The sequence below is a fragment of the Rhinolophus sinicus genome, chromosome 17 (assembly GCF_057876585.1).
Source record: "Rhinolophus sinicus isolate RSI-liver-muscle chromosome 17, RSI-T2T, whole genome shotgun sequence".
NCBI classification, from domain to species: domain Eukaryota; kingdom Metazoa; phylum Chordata; class Mammalia; order Chiroptera; family Rhinolophidae; genus Rhinolophus; species Rhinolophus sinicus.
The window spans coordinates 151,007,192-151,026,573 of record NC_142517.1 but is presented as its reverse complement, the minus strand read 5'-3'; the positions used below and the strand labels follow the sequence as shown (position 1 = coordinate 151,026,573).

The window sequence follows — 19,382 nt, the reverse complement described above, 5'->3', positions numbered from 1 at the left end:
GATGCAAAAAAGGGAGAGAAAAAAAAGTATTTTGCAAGTTCCTGATTCTGTGACTCTAACCATGAACTTAATACACTGTTACCCCTCCACTTCCAAAACTGCAGCTTCCTTTATTTGGAAACTGTTGACATTATGACATTTTCTAAGTCCTCTCATGATTTAGCATCCTGATATAAAAAAAAGAGATGAAAAAGTTTTCCTTCCATGGCATAGGAATGCACTTGGGTTATTAAAGCTGCCTAAATTACATCTAAATTGCAAATATTTATACATCAGTCTTAAATTCTCAAGCCTCTCTTGTCTTTTAAGGTGTCTACGATTATCATGGAAAATGAGTTTCAGCAGGATTATGATATCAGAGATTGTGCTGCTGTCAAGGTCAGTACAATGCTGGACAATCTGCATATTTTAAAACTAAAGCTGGCATCGCGTGCATTCAGGCAACGGATCCATGATCCGTTTGTGTATGGAGCATGATAGGGGGTGTGATGGGAAGTAAGACATATACCCATGGCCCGGCCCTCAGGGAACCTAATTTATACTTAATTTGAGAAGATAAAATTCATATTCAAGAAAGACAACTCTTATTACTATGTAGTAATAAACTCCAAGTAAGTGGGTTGAGGAAGCGGCTAATGAAACACAGAAGAGAAAGTGATGCCTGTGGCCTATTTCCAGAAAGAGGTGGGACTTGAATTGGGCCTTAAGGAGGGATGAGGTTTGGTCAGGTAGGATAGGGTAAGGTTTTCTAATGCGGAAATGGTATGAGGAAGTTGTGTAAGGTAACGTAGGAGTGGAACGGAGAGGCTAAGGCCGTGAGCAGAACAGAAGACAGATCAAGAAGTTTTCATTGGTGTTTTGGTTGAAAACAAAGTTGGGAAATTAGATCGCTGCCAGGTTAAGGAGTTTGTGCTGTTTTTTGGTAGGCAATGGATTATTGAAAGGTTTTTGACATAAACTAAAGTGGGTATGAGAAAATTCATCTTGAAGACAGGTTTTCAAAATGCAATAAATCGGAACAGAAGACATAAAAGACCAGTTAGGCATCTCCCTTTGCAGAATTCACTTGTGTATTCATTCCATAAGTAGTATGTCCAAGCAGTCTGCATGCTCTGGGGACACATCTATGACAAGGTAGAAAACAGTCGTTGTCTTCACAGAACTTACAGTCTAGTAGAAGATAAATACAAGTAAATAAGCAATTACAAGGGTTATGGCAGACGATGTATAAATTACATGCAAAAGCAAGAGTGTCAGGGGAGAAGAATGATGGTCATTGTGGTAAAGATGATGATGATAGCAGCCATTAATACTTGTTAACTCATGAGCTAGGCAGTGCTATGCTAGGCGTGTCACATAAATTATTTCACTTAATACTTAAACCACCTTGTGAGGTAGGTACTGATACCAAATTCATCCTACAAGGAAGACATTTGCACACTGAGTGGTGTATGTGGTTACAGAACTAAAATTTAAATCCACGTGTCTGGGTCCACTATGCTTTATGACTAGGCATTTATAGAAACAATAAAAAGCGGTGATGGCTTATGGGAAAATAGTGCATTGTAATTTAGATATTTTGAATCCAAGCTAGCTGTAAGAAATATCCTATAGTAAGTAGAAAGCAAAAGACTAGATTTGAAAGGAAAATGTACATAAACAGAAAGCGCAAAGGGCCAAGAAGTAGATTTGAGGGAATGACCAACACATAAAATGTAAGAAGATAAGGAAGGAAGAGACATCTAGATAATATCTGTTTTGCTATGTAAGCCCAAGAAAGAGATTCAAGACAGCAATGGACCAGAAATGTTATAGGAAGGTCGGACGAGAACTGAGAAGGCCACGGTAAAGCATTACTGCATGGTATCATGCCATTTGTATAGAATTCTCAATTTAACACATGAAAAGGTGAAAACTTCAGACAGCTTGTGAAATTTCCAGAACACTGATGCAATATGTTCTATGTAAGGAGAGTCTTCATGTGAGAAAAGGTGGAAAAATCTACCAAAAACTAGATAAGAGAGACCCTGATGCAGCCTGCATCCGGAATAAGGCCAGCCAGGGCAGTGTTTTAGGAGAAACTTACCTCACCTGCCACAGCACCCACCAGAATCAGGGCCTTAAGAGAAAATAGTCCAAAAAGTAATGGCTAATCCTCCCAGGTCATGCCGTCCCCATTCCTTACACCCCTGCTTGCTGGCTGGAATTTGTCAACTGCTATCTTGGACCATGTGGAGGAGGGTAACATCCTAAGAATAAAGAGCAACGTCAGAGAAGGAGCCTGGGCCCCTAAGGCCAGACTTTGATGTCACTTTTCACAGATCTGCTTTAATACAGCCAGGTGTTTGGAAACCACTGAACCAAATATTCTTTTCTAACATGATCTTTCCCAAATTTAAAGGTGTGAGATTCTACAATTTCATATCAACAAAAACAGAAAAGAAAAAAGAAACACCCACAATAATTTGCACTTTGGACATAAACATGACCTTATGATATATTCCCTGTGCCAGACCCTTTGAAGGCTCGTGCTTAGGTTGTTACTGTTCCAACACTTCATTCATTCATTAAATAAATATCTTAGGTGCTGGAGCTAAAATACAGTTAAAAGACCATAGGGCATACAGTTTAGTGCATCAACTTCAAAATATTGTGTAATCCTCTTCCTCCTTTAGGTCACGGATAGGCCATGGCGAAGAAGGTGGTATTTCTCTGACAGAGAATATGTGTATTTAAGGCCTTTTGCTTGTGATACAAAACTTGAATGGATGTGCCAGATTCCAAAAGGTAAGTGAACATTGAGCATGCTGAGCCAAAAGTACCTAAGAGAGGATTTTAGTCTATAATTATGGTGTTTAAAGGTATATTCATTTACTTATTAGTACTTTATTAGCTGTATTTATCCATCTCGTCTTCCTTTGTGACTTCCCTGCTGTAAGGCAGAATACCTGCTAATACTACTTTATGAATATTTAACAGATCTGCCTTTTTGGTTGCCACTAAAACAGCTATAGCATAGGCCCCACAAAATTCAATCTGAAGCAATCATAACATGAAAGGAAAGGGTTTGGCCAGAAATGGACAAAACTCAGCAATACTGCAAGTCCTCTTGAGTTAGATTAAAGGCGCTTATAGACACAATCTGTAATTGGATACGAAACTTAAGCCACTTGCTTTCTTCCTTATACAGGTCGTACTCTCAAAACACCAGACTGGTACAATCCAGGTGAGTTAAGAAAATTGAAATGTAGCCAATGCTGCTTTTACTTTTTCAATAATGTGTTTACTTAATTATTTAAGCCCAGACCTAAGTGCCAGCATGTTCTTTATCACATCGTCTGTGAGATGAGGTATCTCCAGGCAGGGAAGGTGGTTGGCTGATATGGAATGAGACTATGAGGCTGGATTTGTCTTTCTCTGTGACTGGGTGACAGAGTCACTCATGGCTCAGGAGTCCCGGGTTCCTTTCAGGCAGCACTGCTCGGGCCAAAGAGAGGCAGTGATCTAAATGGATTACTATTTATAAATAGTTTGGACCAGTAATCCATGCTTAGAGGGTGCGGTTTGGTTTGCACAGACCTAACTCTGATATTCTTCTCTTTTAGAGCGTGCTGGAATTCATGGGCCTGCGGTTATAATAGAAGGGAGTGAATATTGGTTTGTTGCTGATCCTCGTTTAAACTACGAAGAGGCTGTCCTGTATTGTGCTAGCAATCACAGCTCTCTGGCTACCTTAACATCCTTCGTCGGACTGAAAGCCATCAAAAACAAAATAGCAAATGTAATTCAATAGGACATCTTTTTAAATATTTTTCTTGTTTTTACATTTATTCCATGAAAAATATTTCAAAAATCTTGCCAAAATGTACAAAAATTGCAGTAGGACACTATACATCCAACTAATGAATATGCATAATTATAGCAACCGTATTTTCTGCGTATGAAATAGGGCCTGTGAAGACAAAAAGAATTTTCAAACTGCTTTTTTGGTGAAAGAACCTGGTAATTTGTGTAATTTAGAGACCAAAGTAATGGAATGTCTGGAAAGTTTAGTGGTTTGTGGTTTTGGGGAGACAGGGTATTTAAATCACAACTCTTCCCTAAAACTCAGCATATGTAAGGATGGATGTTTGGTTTGTTTTTCAGATATCTGATGAGGAACAGAAGTGGTGGGTGAGAACTGACCAGCAGCACATAATGGACCATCACTTTATGTAGTATGCGATCTCACTTATGCTTTGTAAAGTTATCATTTGAAAGAAGCAATATCAAATTTCCTTTTACTGAATGGATTACTATTTATAATTAGTTTTGAACATGAATCCATAAACTTCCTAGACTAGAGAAACCAAGTCCTTTTGCATATTAGCATCAGGAATAAAGTGGTATGAAATAATGGTATCACATTAAATTTGGAAGTAAAATTAAAGTAACAAACAGGATGAAACATGCAACTACGTTCTGAGTAATCAAATCTCTCATTTTCCTGCAGCTCACGACATCCGTGGCATCACTTTCCTTTCACATTCGGAGAAGAATGCTTGTATATTTCTGCCAAGACTTGGCTTAGGGGTAAAATCAATTCCCAAATCCTTTAACGTTGATTACATAATATGTGAAATTCAGGTTCAATTACTAGCTTAATCTTGCTTTCTTTTTGATTATATGCTTGATAGCTTCATTTATGGCTAATGAGCATAAATCCAATTCCAAATGCAAATAAAGGCATTTTCACTGTGAATATTTTGACTTCCTGTATCCTGAAACAATTACTTAAAAATAAAGTTACCACATTCATAACTAATAAGCACATAGACAAATTTGCAAAGGTAAACAGGCAGCAGTTCTAAAATATAATTTAGTTCCTTTTTCCCCTCATTAGCCGTCTTCAATTCTATTTCCTGCCATCAAGAACTGTGGTAACTGTGGTCGTTACACCAAATGTGTGCATTTTTAGAGGCAATATTGGTATGCTATATGAATAGAAATAGAAGACAAAAATGGCTAGAGAAGAAAAGGAATATATATTTAACCATTTGGGGAAGATTGACTTAAAGAGACTGTCTTTATTACTGGATTGTTTTTAAAATGTGCTGAATAGAAAATTCTCACCACACTAATCCTGCTTTTCATTTTTCAGATTTAAATAAGCCAGCAGACTGTAGCACCAGGTTGCCCTTCATCTGTGAAAAACACAATGTATCTTCATTGGAGAAATATAGTCCAGATTCTGCAGCTAAAATACAATGCTCTGGGGATTGGATTCCTTTTCTGGATAAGGTAAAAAGATAATTGCTACACTGTGCAAATGATGATTGCTTTTGTGATGGCTGTATGGCCTGTGGCAGAACGGCAACCCATCACATAACTTCAACAAGACAGCCTCTGCATATTTCAAACATCTCACTTGATCTTCTACGTTGCCAGGAACCAAGTTAGCTAACTCTCAAGTTAGTCATGCCTACAGGTCTTTCAAAACACTGTTCCTATTCTGTTACTGTTAATGCTTGCTGAAGTTTATCCTGTCAATGGATAATAAGACATTGAATAGTCAGGACAATCTCGATAGCATATAGGAAACTGACTAAATTGCTGGCTGATAAATTTTCCTCTTTAAAGAACACACCCAAGCAGCATCTACCAATAGAATTATACCAGCGTTTCCCAAACTACTTTTTGGGAACTACACATACCAAATGTTAATCATTGATCTTGCCTCCCAAGTGATATTTATGATTAAATAGGTTTGGGAAATGCTACATTCTATTTTTGTTTCTTTGAGATGCATAATCCATGTTGGTATATGTATCTCTTAGGAAATGTATTTAGGTGCTAAAAAGAGAGATTGCTACAGTATGTTAAAACCTTTATTTTATTATGTAAAAGAAGTTTGAAGGTAAGTAGGCTGGGGTTAATATGTAAGCTCTGTGAAGTCTTCAAAACCAACCTTAACCTAAGACTTTCAAACTCAAGTTCTGGGTGTTTTCTCTAGAGTCGTCTAGAAACCTCCCAGTGACTTATATCTTGCTGGCCACTCCAGTCTGTAGGGAGGCTGAAATAAAAACATTTTGTAGAATGTTTCAGGAAACACAATTTGGAACATACTACTGCACGCTAACATGATCGTAACATCGAAAAGAAAAAGAGATGTGTCTGAGAGCTGAAATCATCTGCTGGAAAGTTAAAATATTAGGGGTATATTTTGACTTTTTAAAATTAGGACAATCTTTTTTCCCCCCCAAGGTCCTGGGACTAAATTAATTTACACAGTTGATGTAAATTCGAATTAAAGTAGTCTGCTAAAGAACAGAGGGATAGGGATTTTAAAATGTGGGGTTTTTAAAAATCTATAAGGAGGTGATAATTAAGAGTACAGACTTTGAAATCAGGTATAACAGAGTCCCAGTGCTGACCATACCATTGTATGGCTATTTCACTTATGGGTAAAGTTACTTAACTGCCCTATGCCTCAGTTTCCCCATCCATTGTGAGAGTTACATGAGATAATATTATGCAAACTGTTCAGCACAGAGGAAGTACTCAATAAATGGGAGATTTAAAAAATTGGTTTGAAAATGACTCTTCAGTTGTTTAAATTGAGAGTAAACGTCTGCATTCTTATGGTACTACTTTGTATATTTCCATGTCTCACAGACCAAAAATTAGCAGCCCTCTAAAAAAATGAGGCATTTGTTTCCTATGTGAGCTTTCTCATGTCTTGAATTTTGTGCTTCATATATGTTCTTTGTTTGCAGTGTTTTCTAAAGATCAAACCCAAGTCTGTCATATTTTCTGAAGCAAGCGAGACTTGTCACTCCTACGGTGGCACTCTTCCTACGGTGATGAACCAGAGAGAACAAGGTAGCAGAATTGTTTTGGAAGCATGTTTTATTCTGATCTAGAGCCAAGTTAGTTTTGGGAGGCTGAGGAGAATTAACATATTTTAAAAATCCAATTAAACTACTTTTTTTACAGAGTAGGTAAAAGACTATCTTGGTAGTTGCATAAGTAATAGGTATGCATTGACATTTTTAGTATACTTTTAATCTGAATAAGTCAAATGCTTTTTTAAAAAATCTCTTTCAGATTTTATTACCGTCTTGCTTCTGGATATGGAAGCTACTTTATGGATTGGTTTGCGCTGGACAGCCTATGAAAGGATAAACAAATGGATAGATAACAGAGAGCTGACATACAGTAACTTTCACCCATTACTGGTTGGTCGGAGGCTACAAATACCAACAAATGTAAGTTTTTTTGAATCAATCTGTGTAGCCCTGTGAAATCCTCGAGTCTTCCATAAATTATTGGTTTAACAACAAGAGACTATTTTGTGAGTCCATTTATATGAAACGTCCAGAATAGGTAAATCTATAAAGATAGAAAGTAGATTAGTGATTGCCAGAGGCTAAGGAGGATGAAAGGATTGGGGATGATGGTGAAAGGGTATGGGGTTTCTTTTTGGGATGGTGAAAATGTTCTAAGGTTGATTGGGGGTCATGATTGCACAACTCTGAATATACTAAAAACTATGGAGTGTGTGCTTTAAATGGGTGCATTATTTCATAATGAGTTATATCTCAATAAACCTGTCACAAGAAGAACAACTGGAACTTCACGGGCCTTCATGTACCGTATATGCCCTGCTTTTTCACAATAGCATCAGATCCATAGCACTTATTACACAACCATGTAAAACAACCAAGTAGTGAATTACAAATAGAAGCGGTTTATAAATGCTTTACTTAACATTTTGTGATTTGGAGCTGTCAGCCTCAGACTCCTGAGGCAAAAAGTACAAAATGGAGATTGTTGATCATTTTTCCCTAAGAACTAAATGTAAAGAAGTTATAGAAGGGAAGAAGGTGTTGTATTAACAATAGTTATCATATACCATGAAACTGCTTCTGTCTTCCCTATTTGCTGGATACACACCACCTTTAGCACCAAGGACAAAGATTAAGAAATTAACTTTAAAGTCAAATTCCAAAAATAGGTCCTAGATAATAATCAACTAATGTTCCTGGTGCAATGTAACTTTGCTCAAGATTGGTGTTGGTGGCTAAGGGAACTCTGAATCATATGTGATTTTGGACAAAGTAAATATCAAAATAATCCTTAGCTATTATAGAAAATTTGACAGTTATAGAAAAGTAAACACAATAAAGAAAAATATCAACCCTTATCCCACTTATATTTAGGCCAGTGGCTTTCTAATTTTTAACCATACATTTAAATCACCATCCAGCACATAGATATAAAAATAATATTGCATTGACACAATAGTTTCAGGCAACAATACTTACCCTTAGAGCTTCTGCATATTGATATTTCTTTCTATTCTATGCTACTGTAGTTTAATCTATTCATTATACCCATCCTATTTCATTATCACAAATGTGAGTCAAGATCCATTGCAATGATCTACTAAATGGGTCTCACAAGATATTTGAACCACGATCTAGGAACACACAATGAATGTTTCAGCATTTTTTTCTTCTAAGGCTTTTCTATATATTGTCTTCTTGAGATAGATAAAATCATATAGTATATATACTATTGTATTCTATTACTTTTCTCACAGTATTATATCATAAGTAGTTTCTTATGCCATTAAAAGCTGTACTTGATAAGCATTTTCACGGTTGCATGGTACTTTTTGATAGATACACCATCTACCTAAGCAATGGTATTTAGATTATTTCCAGTTTTACGTAATCCTAAACAGTGCTTCAGTAAACATCTTTGTGCATATTCTTTGCTTATATTTCAGGTTACCTCCTTAAGATAGACTTTAGAGGGCATATAGCCAGATGAAAAGAAATAAATAAAGTTCTGGTTACCAAATTCCTTCCCAGAAAGATTTATAAGCTTATATTTTTGTCGGCATTATATTATGATGGTCCTTCTATCCATATCCACCTATTAATAATTTCTAACATTTGTTGAGCAGCTAATATGTGTCAGGCACTCTGCTAATACATCACAGGCATTATTTCATTTAATCTGCACAATAGATGTGAAAAGTCTGTTATTCCTTTCCTATCTTAGAAATGCAGGGACAGACATAGAGAGTCATGTAACTTGCCAGTGATCACGCTGCCTCTCCGTGCACAGCCAGCATTCTTAGCTTCTCTACCACATTGCTTCTAAGGAGTGTTATCTTCTAACAATTCTTGCTAATTTGGTGGTTTAAAGTATATTATATTTTCATTTCTATTTCTCTGATTTCTAATGAAAACAAGCCTCTATAAATTCAACAGTAATTTGAATTTTATCAAGTGTGGATGTTCTTATTCTTTGCCCATTCATCTGTCATCTGCCCATTAATTCTTTCTTACTGACTTTATGACTATTGGAATATTAAATGTGATGACCCTGTGTTTCTTGTGTTTATTGCAAATATTTTGGTTTTTTCCTCCCTCTTCTCCACCCTCTACTACTATTACTTGAGATATAGTTACCAGTACGACTACATTTTTCTATCCTGTTTTTCTTGGAGTTATATTTTTTATGATTTTCTAATCTTAGTTCATCTGTCCTTTAAAATACAGAATACATTTATAATAATACACATTTGCTTCCACATAAAGTTTTACTCCTATACTCCTATCCCTTATAATATTGCTCATATTATTCTTTCCTGTATTTATTTTTTGGTTTAATGTTTATTGAGCAGCATGTGTGTAATTGTTATTGTTTTTTTAATCTCTATCTCCTGGGATAAGCTTTTCTTTTTTTTCTAAATGTGTTATGTTTCAAACAGACAGAAAAGTATAAGGACAGTATACATTGAATAAATTTTTACATCTATTATTATTGATTTGTGATCACAGAATGGAATCTAGATAAATACTTATATTTATGAACTTTTATAGTGACCAGTGTAGGATCAATGCTTCAAGGTGAGTTCTCTATTGTGTGATACACAATTTGTCATTATAAAAAGTTTATAAACATCTAATAAGTTGAGTTAATAATCACTACTTTTTTGCTAATCAGGAATAATAGCAGAGTATTAAATATTAGTGTAATTCTGTCTTGTGTCATTTCTAACTTTTTCTTTATCTGTTTTGAAGATATATTTCTCAATATTGCCACTATTTTATTTTATAATTTCTAAAGTTAATTGTCCTTTTCTCAGGCTTTGGAAGTTCATCAGCATTTTCTTAGGGATTTCATAGTCAGCTTCTTAATGGAATTTTTTATAGGAGGAAAAATCCAACTTGGAATGTAAAGTTCACTTGCTAAGATCTTCAGCCTATTCGTTTCATGACTGCCTGTGCCTATTTGCCTTTTTGTTTAGATTTTTGATGAAGAGTCCCGCTACCACTGTGCTCTAATGCTCAACCACCGGAAGTCACCTTTTACTGGAACGTGGAATTTCACTTCCTGCAGTGAACGCCATACTCTGTCTCTCTGTCAGAAATACTCAGGTATAGATTATTATCTAGATAACTATGGTATTTTATGCTATTAGCTATGTACAGTACTTTTTCACAAAAATCTTATAAATGAATTAATATTAATTTGTAATCGTATAGCTTCCACAAAATTTCAGCATGACTACATTCATATTGGCTCAGTGAGTCAGATTATCTCAAATGGAATGAGGTTTTTTCAAGTATTGCCATATTTAATTAAATATCAAAATTAAGTATCAGACAGAATTTGTTAATAAGAGTTGTCTAATGATGATAAGTTATGGTTGAATTTTATTCTCCTTTCTACTCTAGCATTTTTTCAGACTTTATTTTCTATCATGGGAAAAGGAGGAGAGAAAGCTTAATGTTTTAAATTGAGTTCAGTATAAACATGCACGTTACATTTAGCACTAAAAAAAGGATGTGAAACACTATAAATGGGTCACTGTCTATGACTTCCTATAATCCAAATAAAACTAAAATGTGTACTTAAAAATAGGAATCATCCATATTTTCAAAAAGATACTTTAAGAGGTATTAACTTTATTTTCATTGATCACAATAAGTTTTTAACAAGTGATTTAAAAAAAACAAAAAAAACAAACCTTGTTATGTGATGAGAACCTCAAGTAGATAATCTGTGTACTTCTGAAAACATTTGCCTAAATTAATCTTTGCTCGTTTGTCTCATACTTTTTATGAACTGCCTTATTCAGAAAAGTACTGTAAAGCAATAATTTAAATATCTCCTCTCGTGGATGGTTTTGTACGTTTTCTCGTGGGAGCTCTCCCAGATGAAAACTTTGTAATGGAACACCTAACACCTTCTCTTGGTGGAGCAGTTCAAACCAAGGAAGTATTTGACACCAACCTGAAATGGTAATCTTATCGCAGGCTATTTTTATTTATAGCTTTTTGTCTTCCTAAATTAGATCAACTGAAACAGAATCTTCTTCTGATTTTAGAAAGCAAATGTTGTAGCTCATACATTTTACTGAAGACATAAAGGAAGATATAGTTCTTCCACCCAAAATCTAAAATAAATGAATAGATAAGTAATATCTAAAGTACATTATTTACAGGAAAATTTTGAAAAAATATCCAGTGACTTACAGAGTGGGTGGATTTTGTGAGCTTTTTTTCTTTTATGCACAGAAATTGGAGGCACACCAACCCTGAAGAATACCTCAGAAACTGTAAAGCATCTAAATAATCTGTACAAAATAATCTTGAAAACTCTGACCTGGTCCGATGCTCTCAGGGAGTGTGAGAAACATAACATGCGTCTGGTGAGCATCACAGACCCTTATCAGCAGGCGTACCTAACTGTGCAGGCGGTCCTTCATAACGCTTCCTTATGGATCGGACTCTCCAGTCAAGACGTAAGTTTTCAGTCCCAGCTGCCAGGACTGGGTGATGGAATGTAACATTTTTTATTGAGATTTTATCACAGCTCTCACAGAAGACTTAAAGAAACCAGAAATCATAAAATTTTACTCCAGGGAATGAATCATGTGAATTACATCATTTTTAGTGGCAGTGGTCTTTCCAGTGCTGAAAGATCTGATGCTTTATTGTGTAAATTAAGAAAAAAGTTTAGTGGACATCTATACCTGAGCGCTTCTTTTTATTTATTCCACTGAAAGACTGAACTGGAATCAGGAGTGGCCATGTCTCCTCAACCAACGAAGGGAAGAATTAAAACATCAAATGGGCTTGTGTGGGTAGAAGCACTGTAGATCGTGTTGAAGAATCCTTTTCATCCCTTTCAGAATCCGCAGAGTGAAATTACATCACTCTAAAAAGGGATTAGAATAATGTTTTGCCACATCTCAAGCTCTTGGATAGATGTCTTAGGTATTTTTCATTTATTTTAGAGCCCTGCAAGGAATGCTGCTCTCTTATTAATTCCCAACACTAAACTACCTACATGTAGCACAAATGGGAATATTTATGCTATGTAAACTTTCAGTTATAATTAATAGGGTTTTTTAAATAAATAAATAAACAAAGCTATAGTATTCCTTTCAACATTATAGGCCATTTTTGCCTCGTTTCTAGACCTCCTATGTAATACTTCAATACTCTGCCCACTGAGATGTACTGAAGGGTAAGATACAGGACCAGTACATAAGCTGCATACCTTATGCACTACGTAGGGGGTGCCATTTACAAAGATTGTGATGTGACCTTTGCCCCTTGCAGCTGCACGCCCAAGTTAGATAAATGTCGCCTAGACTAATATTCCTAATCAAATCTCAGAGAGAGGGTAATTGGCAGAGTAGGAGAGAGGAGTCCATGGCATTCTGAAGCAAACCTAAGTTATGTAAACCCTGAATATACAAAGATGGTTTTAGGGCTGCATGGAGAAAATGTGATGGAAGACAATTTAGTCCTAACACCAACTCAGGGCTAAACTGGAGGATACACTCAGAAGTAAACATTATCTTTGACAAACTTTGGATTCATTACCACCAGCAGTTACCAGAACCTCAATTAAAAGAAGCAGTATTTAGAAATTGCTTGAAGAATAGTTTCTCCAAGACTCTGGATATTTTAAAATGTACCCCCAGGTCAAGCCAGATCATCAGCTGAATCTGCTTCCCCAGATCTCACAGTATCAGTTTCTTCATAACGTTGTTTTTCCTTACTTTCTTTTTGGTGTTTGGTATCATGTAAAACCCATCATTGTGTCTCTTGTGAGGGTGGTAATAAGTTATTATATTTCCTAGTTTCAAGCACATTGCACCTTTGAAACAAAAGTATATCATCACTGTAGAAAATTTTTAAAGTTATAGTAAATTAAAAGAAAAATATTTAAATCACCTGTAATCATAGTACCTAGTGATAAATATGGCTTAATCAATGGGTATATATCCTCAAGTTATTTTTCTATGTACATACATTGATTTTTAAGACAATTGGGGTCATACTGTTTTGTAGCTTTTTTCCCCCACTTAATGATTTAGGTCTTGTTTCTCATCCTATTTTTCTATCTTCACCTGTGTTTTTCTTTGTAGCTGTTTATTATATATCTTCATAAGCTGCCTTAAATCTTTGGAACCTGACAGGATATAAATAAATAAAACTTTGTGTTGAAAGCAACGTGAAGGTATTGAAGGATTTTTAAACACAATAACAATAGTACCAGATTTTTACTTAAGAAAAATTATACTGGGCAGGAAGTGGGGGAGGTAGTGAGCAATCTAGAGATAGGAGACCAGTTAGAGTTTCTTGTAGAAAAAAATTCATGCAGGGCACGATGTTGGCCCGAACTAAGGCATATTTACAATGTCTGCAGAGCAGCAGTTCTGGGTTATATAAAAAGTGTAGAGTATGGCTGTGGCACTGGGTCACTCAAGTACATAGAAGTGAAAATACATAGAAGTAGCGGAAGTCAAGAAGGCTTGGGAACCAGGTGAGTCATCCACGTGGACATAGACGTCCCTGAATCAGTAGTGGGACCAGGGGACAGAGCAAGACATGGGGCATCTCCTTAGTGAATGCCAGGGAAGAGCGAGGGGGCCAGAGCCTCAGTGAATGTCAGAGAGAGGCAGGGAATCTGGGAGTTGGCAATGAAAAGAAGGGCATAAACCTCAAAGGAAATGACTGAAGGAGATACAAATACCTACTACCCCATTCTCATAGCCCTGTGATACTGGGAATGGAAAAACAAACAACCTTCCCTTGTGGGTGCTGAAAGGAAATTATTCTCTTAGAAAAGATAGGTTTTAATTAAGGTCAAGAATTTAGTAAAGAGATACATATTGTCTTAATAAAGAGATTTAGTATTCAGTAAGGAGATAGAAGGTGTGGGATGATTTATCTAGGAGGAAAGCAAATTCCAAAGGCCCGCCCAGGACCTGGGAGTGCAGCAAAGGGGACTGAATCCAGGGCAATACAGAGTACAGGCAATGTCACATGGCCAAAAGGCCACATTTGGGGCCACATTGCCTGGGGATTAGCTGGTCACAAGGTTACAAATGGAACTCTGGTGGAGAACAGGTCAGAATGCAACATTGGTAGTATTGACGCTTGACCATGTTTGCTATTAAGGAGACTGTGTGTGACCTTTGCCCAATATTCCAAATAAACCAGTGATGCAAAATTGGCTGGAGCCCCAGAAAAGCTTAGCTCCTTAGGCCATTGTGTAAGGCCCCGTGCTCTGGCAGCACCATGGGGAAGTTCAGACAGGGCTGGACCCCACAGTTCACCTTCTAGACTCCTGTACCTACTCTGTAAAGCCTCTCAAGATAGGTGATTGGTCAGTCACTTAGCAGGATATAAAGACAGATGTTCACAGACTGAGTGCACAATAGAATATAGTGAGTAAAGAAGCTCCTCCCCAAAGACAAGCATGAAAACAGTGGTGTGAGATCCACAGGTCTGAGGGGCTAAGAGGAAGGGAGCTAACATTTACGTAGCTTTTTGTGTGTGTGCCAGCTAGTCAATGAGTTATGTGTTTTACACTTTATCCCATTGATTCCAGCCATGACGTTAAGTGTCACATTCATTTAATAGATGAAGGGGTAGAAACTTGGCGAGGTAAACTCACAATCAAAAATGAGTAAGTGACCGAACCAGAATTCAAAACTAGGTATGCTTAGCTCGGAAGCCCATGTTCTTTCCACGATTACATGTTGTCTCTCACTTCATCAGTGGTCCTCACTCCATTTTGGCTTTCTGATTTCTAACAACCAATGGTACCAATTATGTGTGAGGCAGCATAGCATGATATTTCAGACAGTGAACACTAGGGCCTGATGACCTGGAGTAGAATCCAAGCACTGCGGTTTGTATTCTACGTGACTTTGCACGTGTTACATGCCTTCAGTTTCCTCATCTCTAAAATGAATATAATGGTTGTTGTGAGGATTAAATAAGTTAATATTTGTAAGGCACTTAGAACAGTGCCTGGCACATACTAAGTGCAGTATAAGTGTGTGTGAAATATAAGATAAAAGTAATACAAATGGGGTAATATGAAGTTTTGCCTCTTGAAATGTATTTCTGCTCCTTGTAGGATGAACTCAACTTCGGTTGGTCAGATGGGAAACATCTTCAATTTACTCGCTGGACAGAAAATAATGCACAACTTGAGGACTGTGTATTATTAGACACTGATGGATTCTGGAAAACATCTGATTGTGATTCTTATCAACCGGGTGCTATTTGCTACTATCCAGGAAGTATGCTAAATTCAAATATTTTAATTCTTGAATTATGATCAGTCTCATGAGTAGTGGAATTTTGGGCGAGTGGTTTCATAAAATCTAGTTCAGAAATCATAAAGAAATTATAATCGTGTCCTTTTTTACATAAAAATTTGTTGTGAACATTTGTATTCAAGTCGAATTAATATATTAAATATTTTGTCATTAATTTGTTATTTTAGACATGTTTTATCTTTGTCAGCTGACACAGGTGATTGACGTTTTAGTTTCAAGTTCCCATTAGCCTCATTTTGCATTTATTTTGTGTTTAAATTCTTATAGAAAACTTATATTCATGGGAATTCTTTTATAATTCTTATCATCAACAACTAAATTTTCTTCTATGAGTCATTGTTAAGCTTCATTTGGTTGTAAGTAACAGCAACCAGCTCAAGCTAGCTTAAGCCAAAAAAGGAGATTTAGATCCTCGAAAATGGGGATAGAGCTAAGCCTCGTGCAGAATGGGAATCAGAAACTGAATGGGAAGCAGGAGCCCAGAGATCCTGTCTTCTGTCTAGCTTTTCTGTTTCTCTCTATTATCTACACTCTTCTCTTTATATACTTTCTGCTTCTGTCTGCTCACAGATGTTTGATGTTCTGTCAAACATCACAGCTCTGCAGCTTTCAATTATAACCATAACTGGAGATGAATTGACTGTCTCTGAGTTCCATTTTTCAATTTCTCAGAGAGAATCTGAAGGACTCAGCTTGAGTCAGGAATGCAATCTCTAGCTCAGACAGAAGAAAGAGGTTTTACAACTGCCAGGGTCCACATTTGTGAGTTTGGGGTGTAAAGAAGATACTACTTCACAGATGAAGAGAGTAGTTGTGAGCAGGGAGAGACTCTGAATGTATCTACTACATACCAAAGTGGTTTGATTCGCTTTGAGTAGAGCATATCTATAGTTGCATCTTCTTGAATGTATGGCCTTTTCACAAAATGCAAAAAAAAAGCCGTAATCAGGTTTTCTAGATGTCAGATTTTCAACTATTTCTGTTTACTTTGGTTAAAACAATAACTTATGTAGAACATCAAATACTTCATTAAAATGTTCCTTTAAAATTAGAAAAGATATAAGTAACCAGAAACTTGAAGATGAATTCTCAAAGTTATAGTTAGGTACCTATTACTAATATGTTTGTATAGTTTCTCTCAGGTGGCCCCTGGTGTTTGAAGTTTGGAGATGAAGAAAGACAGAAACTGTATTTAACCTAATAGCACTTCATGTTTTACATTCTTCCAGTCACTCCACAGCAGGAGAAAGAAAATTACTGTGTTAAATAATTTCTTCCTATAGAAAGCCAGTTAAGAGGTCACATTATATTTGAGTATAAACAGGACAAGCTTCAGCAGGCTATTACTTCTTGGCTTCCTAAATATTTCCCACAAATCAAGTCTAATTACTACTAACAGGATTTTATATTTATATCTGAAATTAATATTCAGATCATTAATTCTTTTTCTAGATGAGACTGAAAGAGAGGTCAAACCAGTTACCAGTATTCGATGTCCATCTCCTGTTTTAAATACTCCATGGATACCATTTCAGAACTATTGCTACAACTTCATGATAGCAAAGAATATATATATGGCAACAACACAAAATGATGTTCATTCTAGGTGCCAGAAACTGAGTAAGTATATTATGTGGTCATTATATATTGCACTATGCTCATTTAAAAAAATCTCACCTGAGTATGTTATAAATATTTCTAATTATCACTAGTAACTAGATCTCAAAAATGTTCATCTCCTAATTTCTACATTACCAATGACAAAATATTAAAATTTGTGTTTAGTTAAAAAAGGAAAGTATAGGAGTTACCTCGTTTTTTAGCCATCCATTAGACAACTAGTCTATCTTTACATGTATAAACAAAATGGGTTGTGCTTTGAAAGGAAAAGAAATGACACTAGAAAGCAGAGAACTGGATGTTAAATCAAGCTAGGCTGTGGGCAAAGTGAAAATTAGGTTAGTGTGAGTGGTCAAAAGCGTAGAAACCCCACAAAGAAGCAGCTCTGATTAAAAGAGGTACATATTTCACACTTTCAGTTCGCCAGATGCTTCAGATATTTCATATGAGCTCCACTGAGGATCTAAGGCCTCTGAACTTTTTGGGAAGTTCCTTTGGAAAGTATCCAACTGTTATTCCCCAAAGTGTGCTGTGTAGAACACTAGATGTTCTACATAAAGGATCCTTAGGAAAAGGCTACATCGTCGCTTCTGGTTGGACACCACATGTACGTTAGCCTACACTGTAAGAAATATTGGCATAAATAAACTAAGTTTAACTTTGTTTAATTAGTTTAACCAATATTTGCAAAGTTTTTATTTTTGTAGCCTTTTTCTGAGGAACTCCGGTTAATTTCCTGAGGAACACACTTTGGGAAATACCAAACTTTTTTAACCCTAATATAAGAGTGATCTCTAAGGAAAAGGAACATCTGTCTTTTAGCCCATCCAAGAGGTTTTAATGATTATAGTCTTTGACAATGCTTCATTACTACAGGTGGATTTGTAGCAACGTAAAATAAGCTTTAAGTGGGAAAAAGTGAAGTGAATCAATGTTTTAAATTCTCTACTCAGCTACTAGTTTATCACTTTTCTATAAGACCAAATTTAACATCAAAATGTTTAAAAACTTTTTAATTAACCTATTCATTTTAGTACAATGAGATTGTTTTAATTGACATGCTTTTCTTATTTTCATTATTGTTTAAGTTTGGGAGTGTATTAAGCTGGGAAATAAAAGTTTCTAAATCTGTCAAACAAAACAAAGTGTTCTAGGTAAGTAATTTTTAAAATTGTTGACTATTTTTCTTTTAACAGATCAAAAATCACATATTCTGAGTATTCGAGATGAAAAAGAGAATAACTTTGTTCTTGAGCAACTTCTGCACCTCAATTATATGGCTTCATGGGTCATGTTAGGTATCATTTATGAAAGTAAGTTGTAAATCTGCACATTTTCTGCATTTATATTCATACTTCATTATAAACTACTTGTTTATCAAGCTATGAAAGTATAGTTCTTCAAAGTATATGTTTATCAATATACAAAATTGTAATTATGCTCTTTACATAACTTATACAAATGCCAAGACAGTTTCAGCTCTTGACATTAAAATGCTTTTACCACTAAGCTTAGAGTTAAATGGTGGAAAATAATTTCCCTTCTCTACTCTCCCTTCTAGCCATTCAAAACTAACTAAAAAATGATAGAACTCCCATATAAAGCTCCAATACTTACTTTATTTCTGTACTATGTATGTGGGATGAGTGAGAACAGAATTACACTTGTACAAATGTTGTACCTTTGGATTTATAGCCTTGGTTTGGGCATACATTAAGAAAATGACCCATGTAGTCTGACAATTGAATATTGGAATCAGGACTAAATACCACATATCAAAGATAGAATTGCTATAAAAAAAAAATTTTAAACACAGACTTTAATAATAGGGGAGATAAAACCAATTTAAAAGATGCTCAATTAAAGATCTCCTGAAAAATCATAGAAGTTTTAGAAATAGAAAAAAAGAAAACCATCTGTGGGCATAAAGCATCAAAAGCATACATTTACCCAAAAACAGGGCTTAATAAGGGGCACAGGACAATGATAGCCAGAGAGAGGGTAGGAAAAGAAGCTAAATTACTCAAATCTGACCATTTTTAAAATAGCCTTCTTTTTGCGATCTAACTTGTCTTTCTTAGAGTTGCAAAGCCTTTTCTTAAATGTTTAT

At 35.7% G+C, this 19,382-nt stretch overlaps 1 protein-coding gene across 2 annotated transcripts in view; it reads left to right on the top strand.

The window, feature by feature from the left end:
- LOC109445155 (CD302 antigen) overlaps positions 1 to 19,382 on the top strand; it is a 108,359-nt gene that overhangs the window by 35,947 nt on the left and 53,030 nt on the right. For both annotated transcript variants that reach the window (XM_019727252.3, XM_019727249.3), the window contains exons 15-28: positions 310 to 378; positions 2,676 to 2,787; positions 3,191 to 3,226; positions 3,606 to 3,781; positions 4,147 to 4,217; positions 4,493 to 4,572; positions 5,141 to 5,280; positions 6,756 to 6,861; positions 7,087 to 7,247; positions 10,307 to 10,436; positions 11,580 to 11,806; positions 15,448 to 15,613; positions 17,105 to 17,272; positions 18,469 to 18,585. In XM_019727252.3, coding sequence (XP_019582811.3) covers positions 310 to 378; positions 2,676 to 2,787; positions 3,191 to 3,226; positions 3,606 to 3,781; positions 4,147 to 4,217; positions 4,493 to 4,572; positions 5,141 to 5,280; positions 6,756 to 6,861; positions 7,087 to 7,247; positions 10,307 to 10,436; positions 11,580 to 11,806; positions 15,448 to 15,613; positions 17,105 to 17,272; positions 18,469 to 18,585 — 1,759 coding nt within the window. The remainder of the gene's footprint in view (positions 1 to 309; positions 379 to 2,675; positions 2,788 to 3,190; positions 3,227 to 3,605; positions 3,782 to 4,146; positions 4,218 to 4,492; positions 4,573 to 5,140; positions 5,281 to 6,755; positions 6,862 to 7,086; positions 7,248 to 10,306; positions 10,437 to 11,579; positions 11,807 to 15,447; positions 15,614 to 17,104; positions 17,273 to 18,468; positions 18,586 to 19,382) is intronic.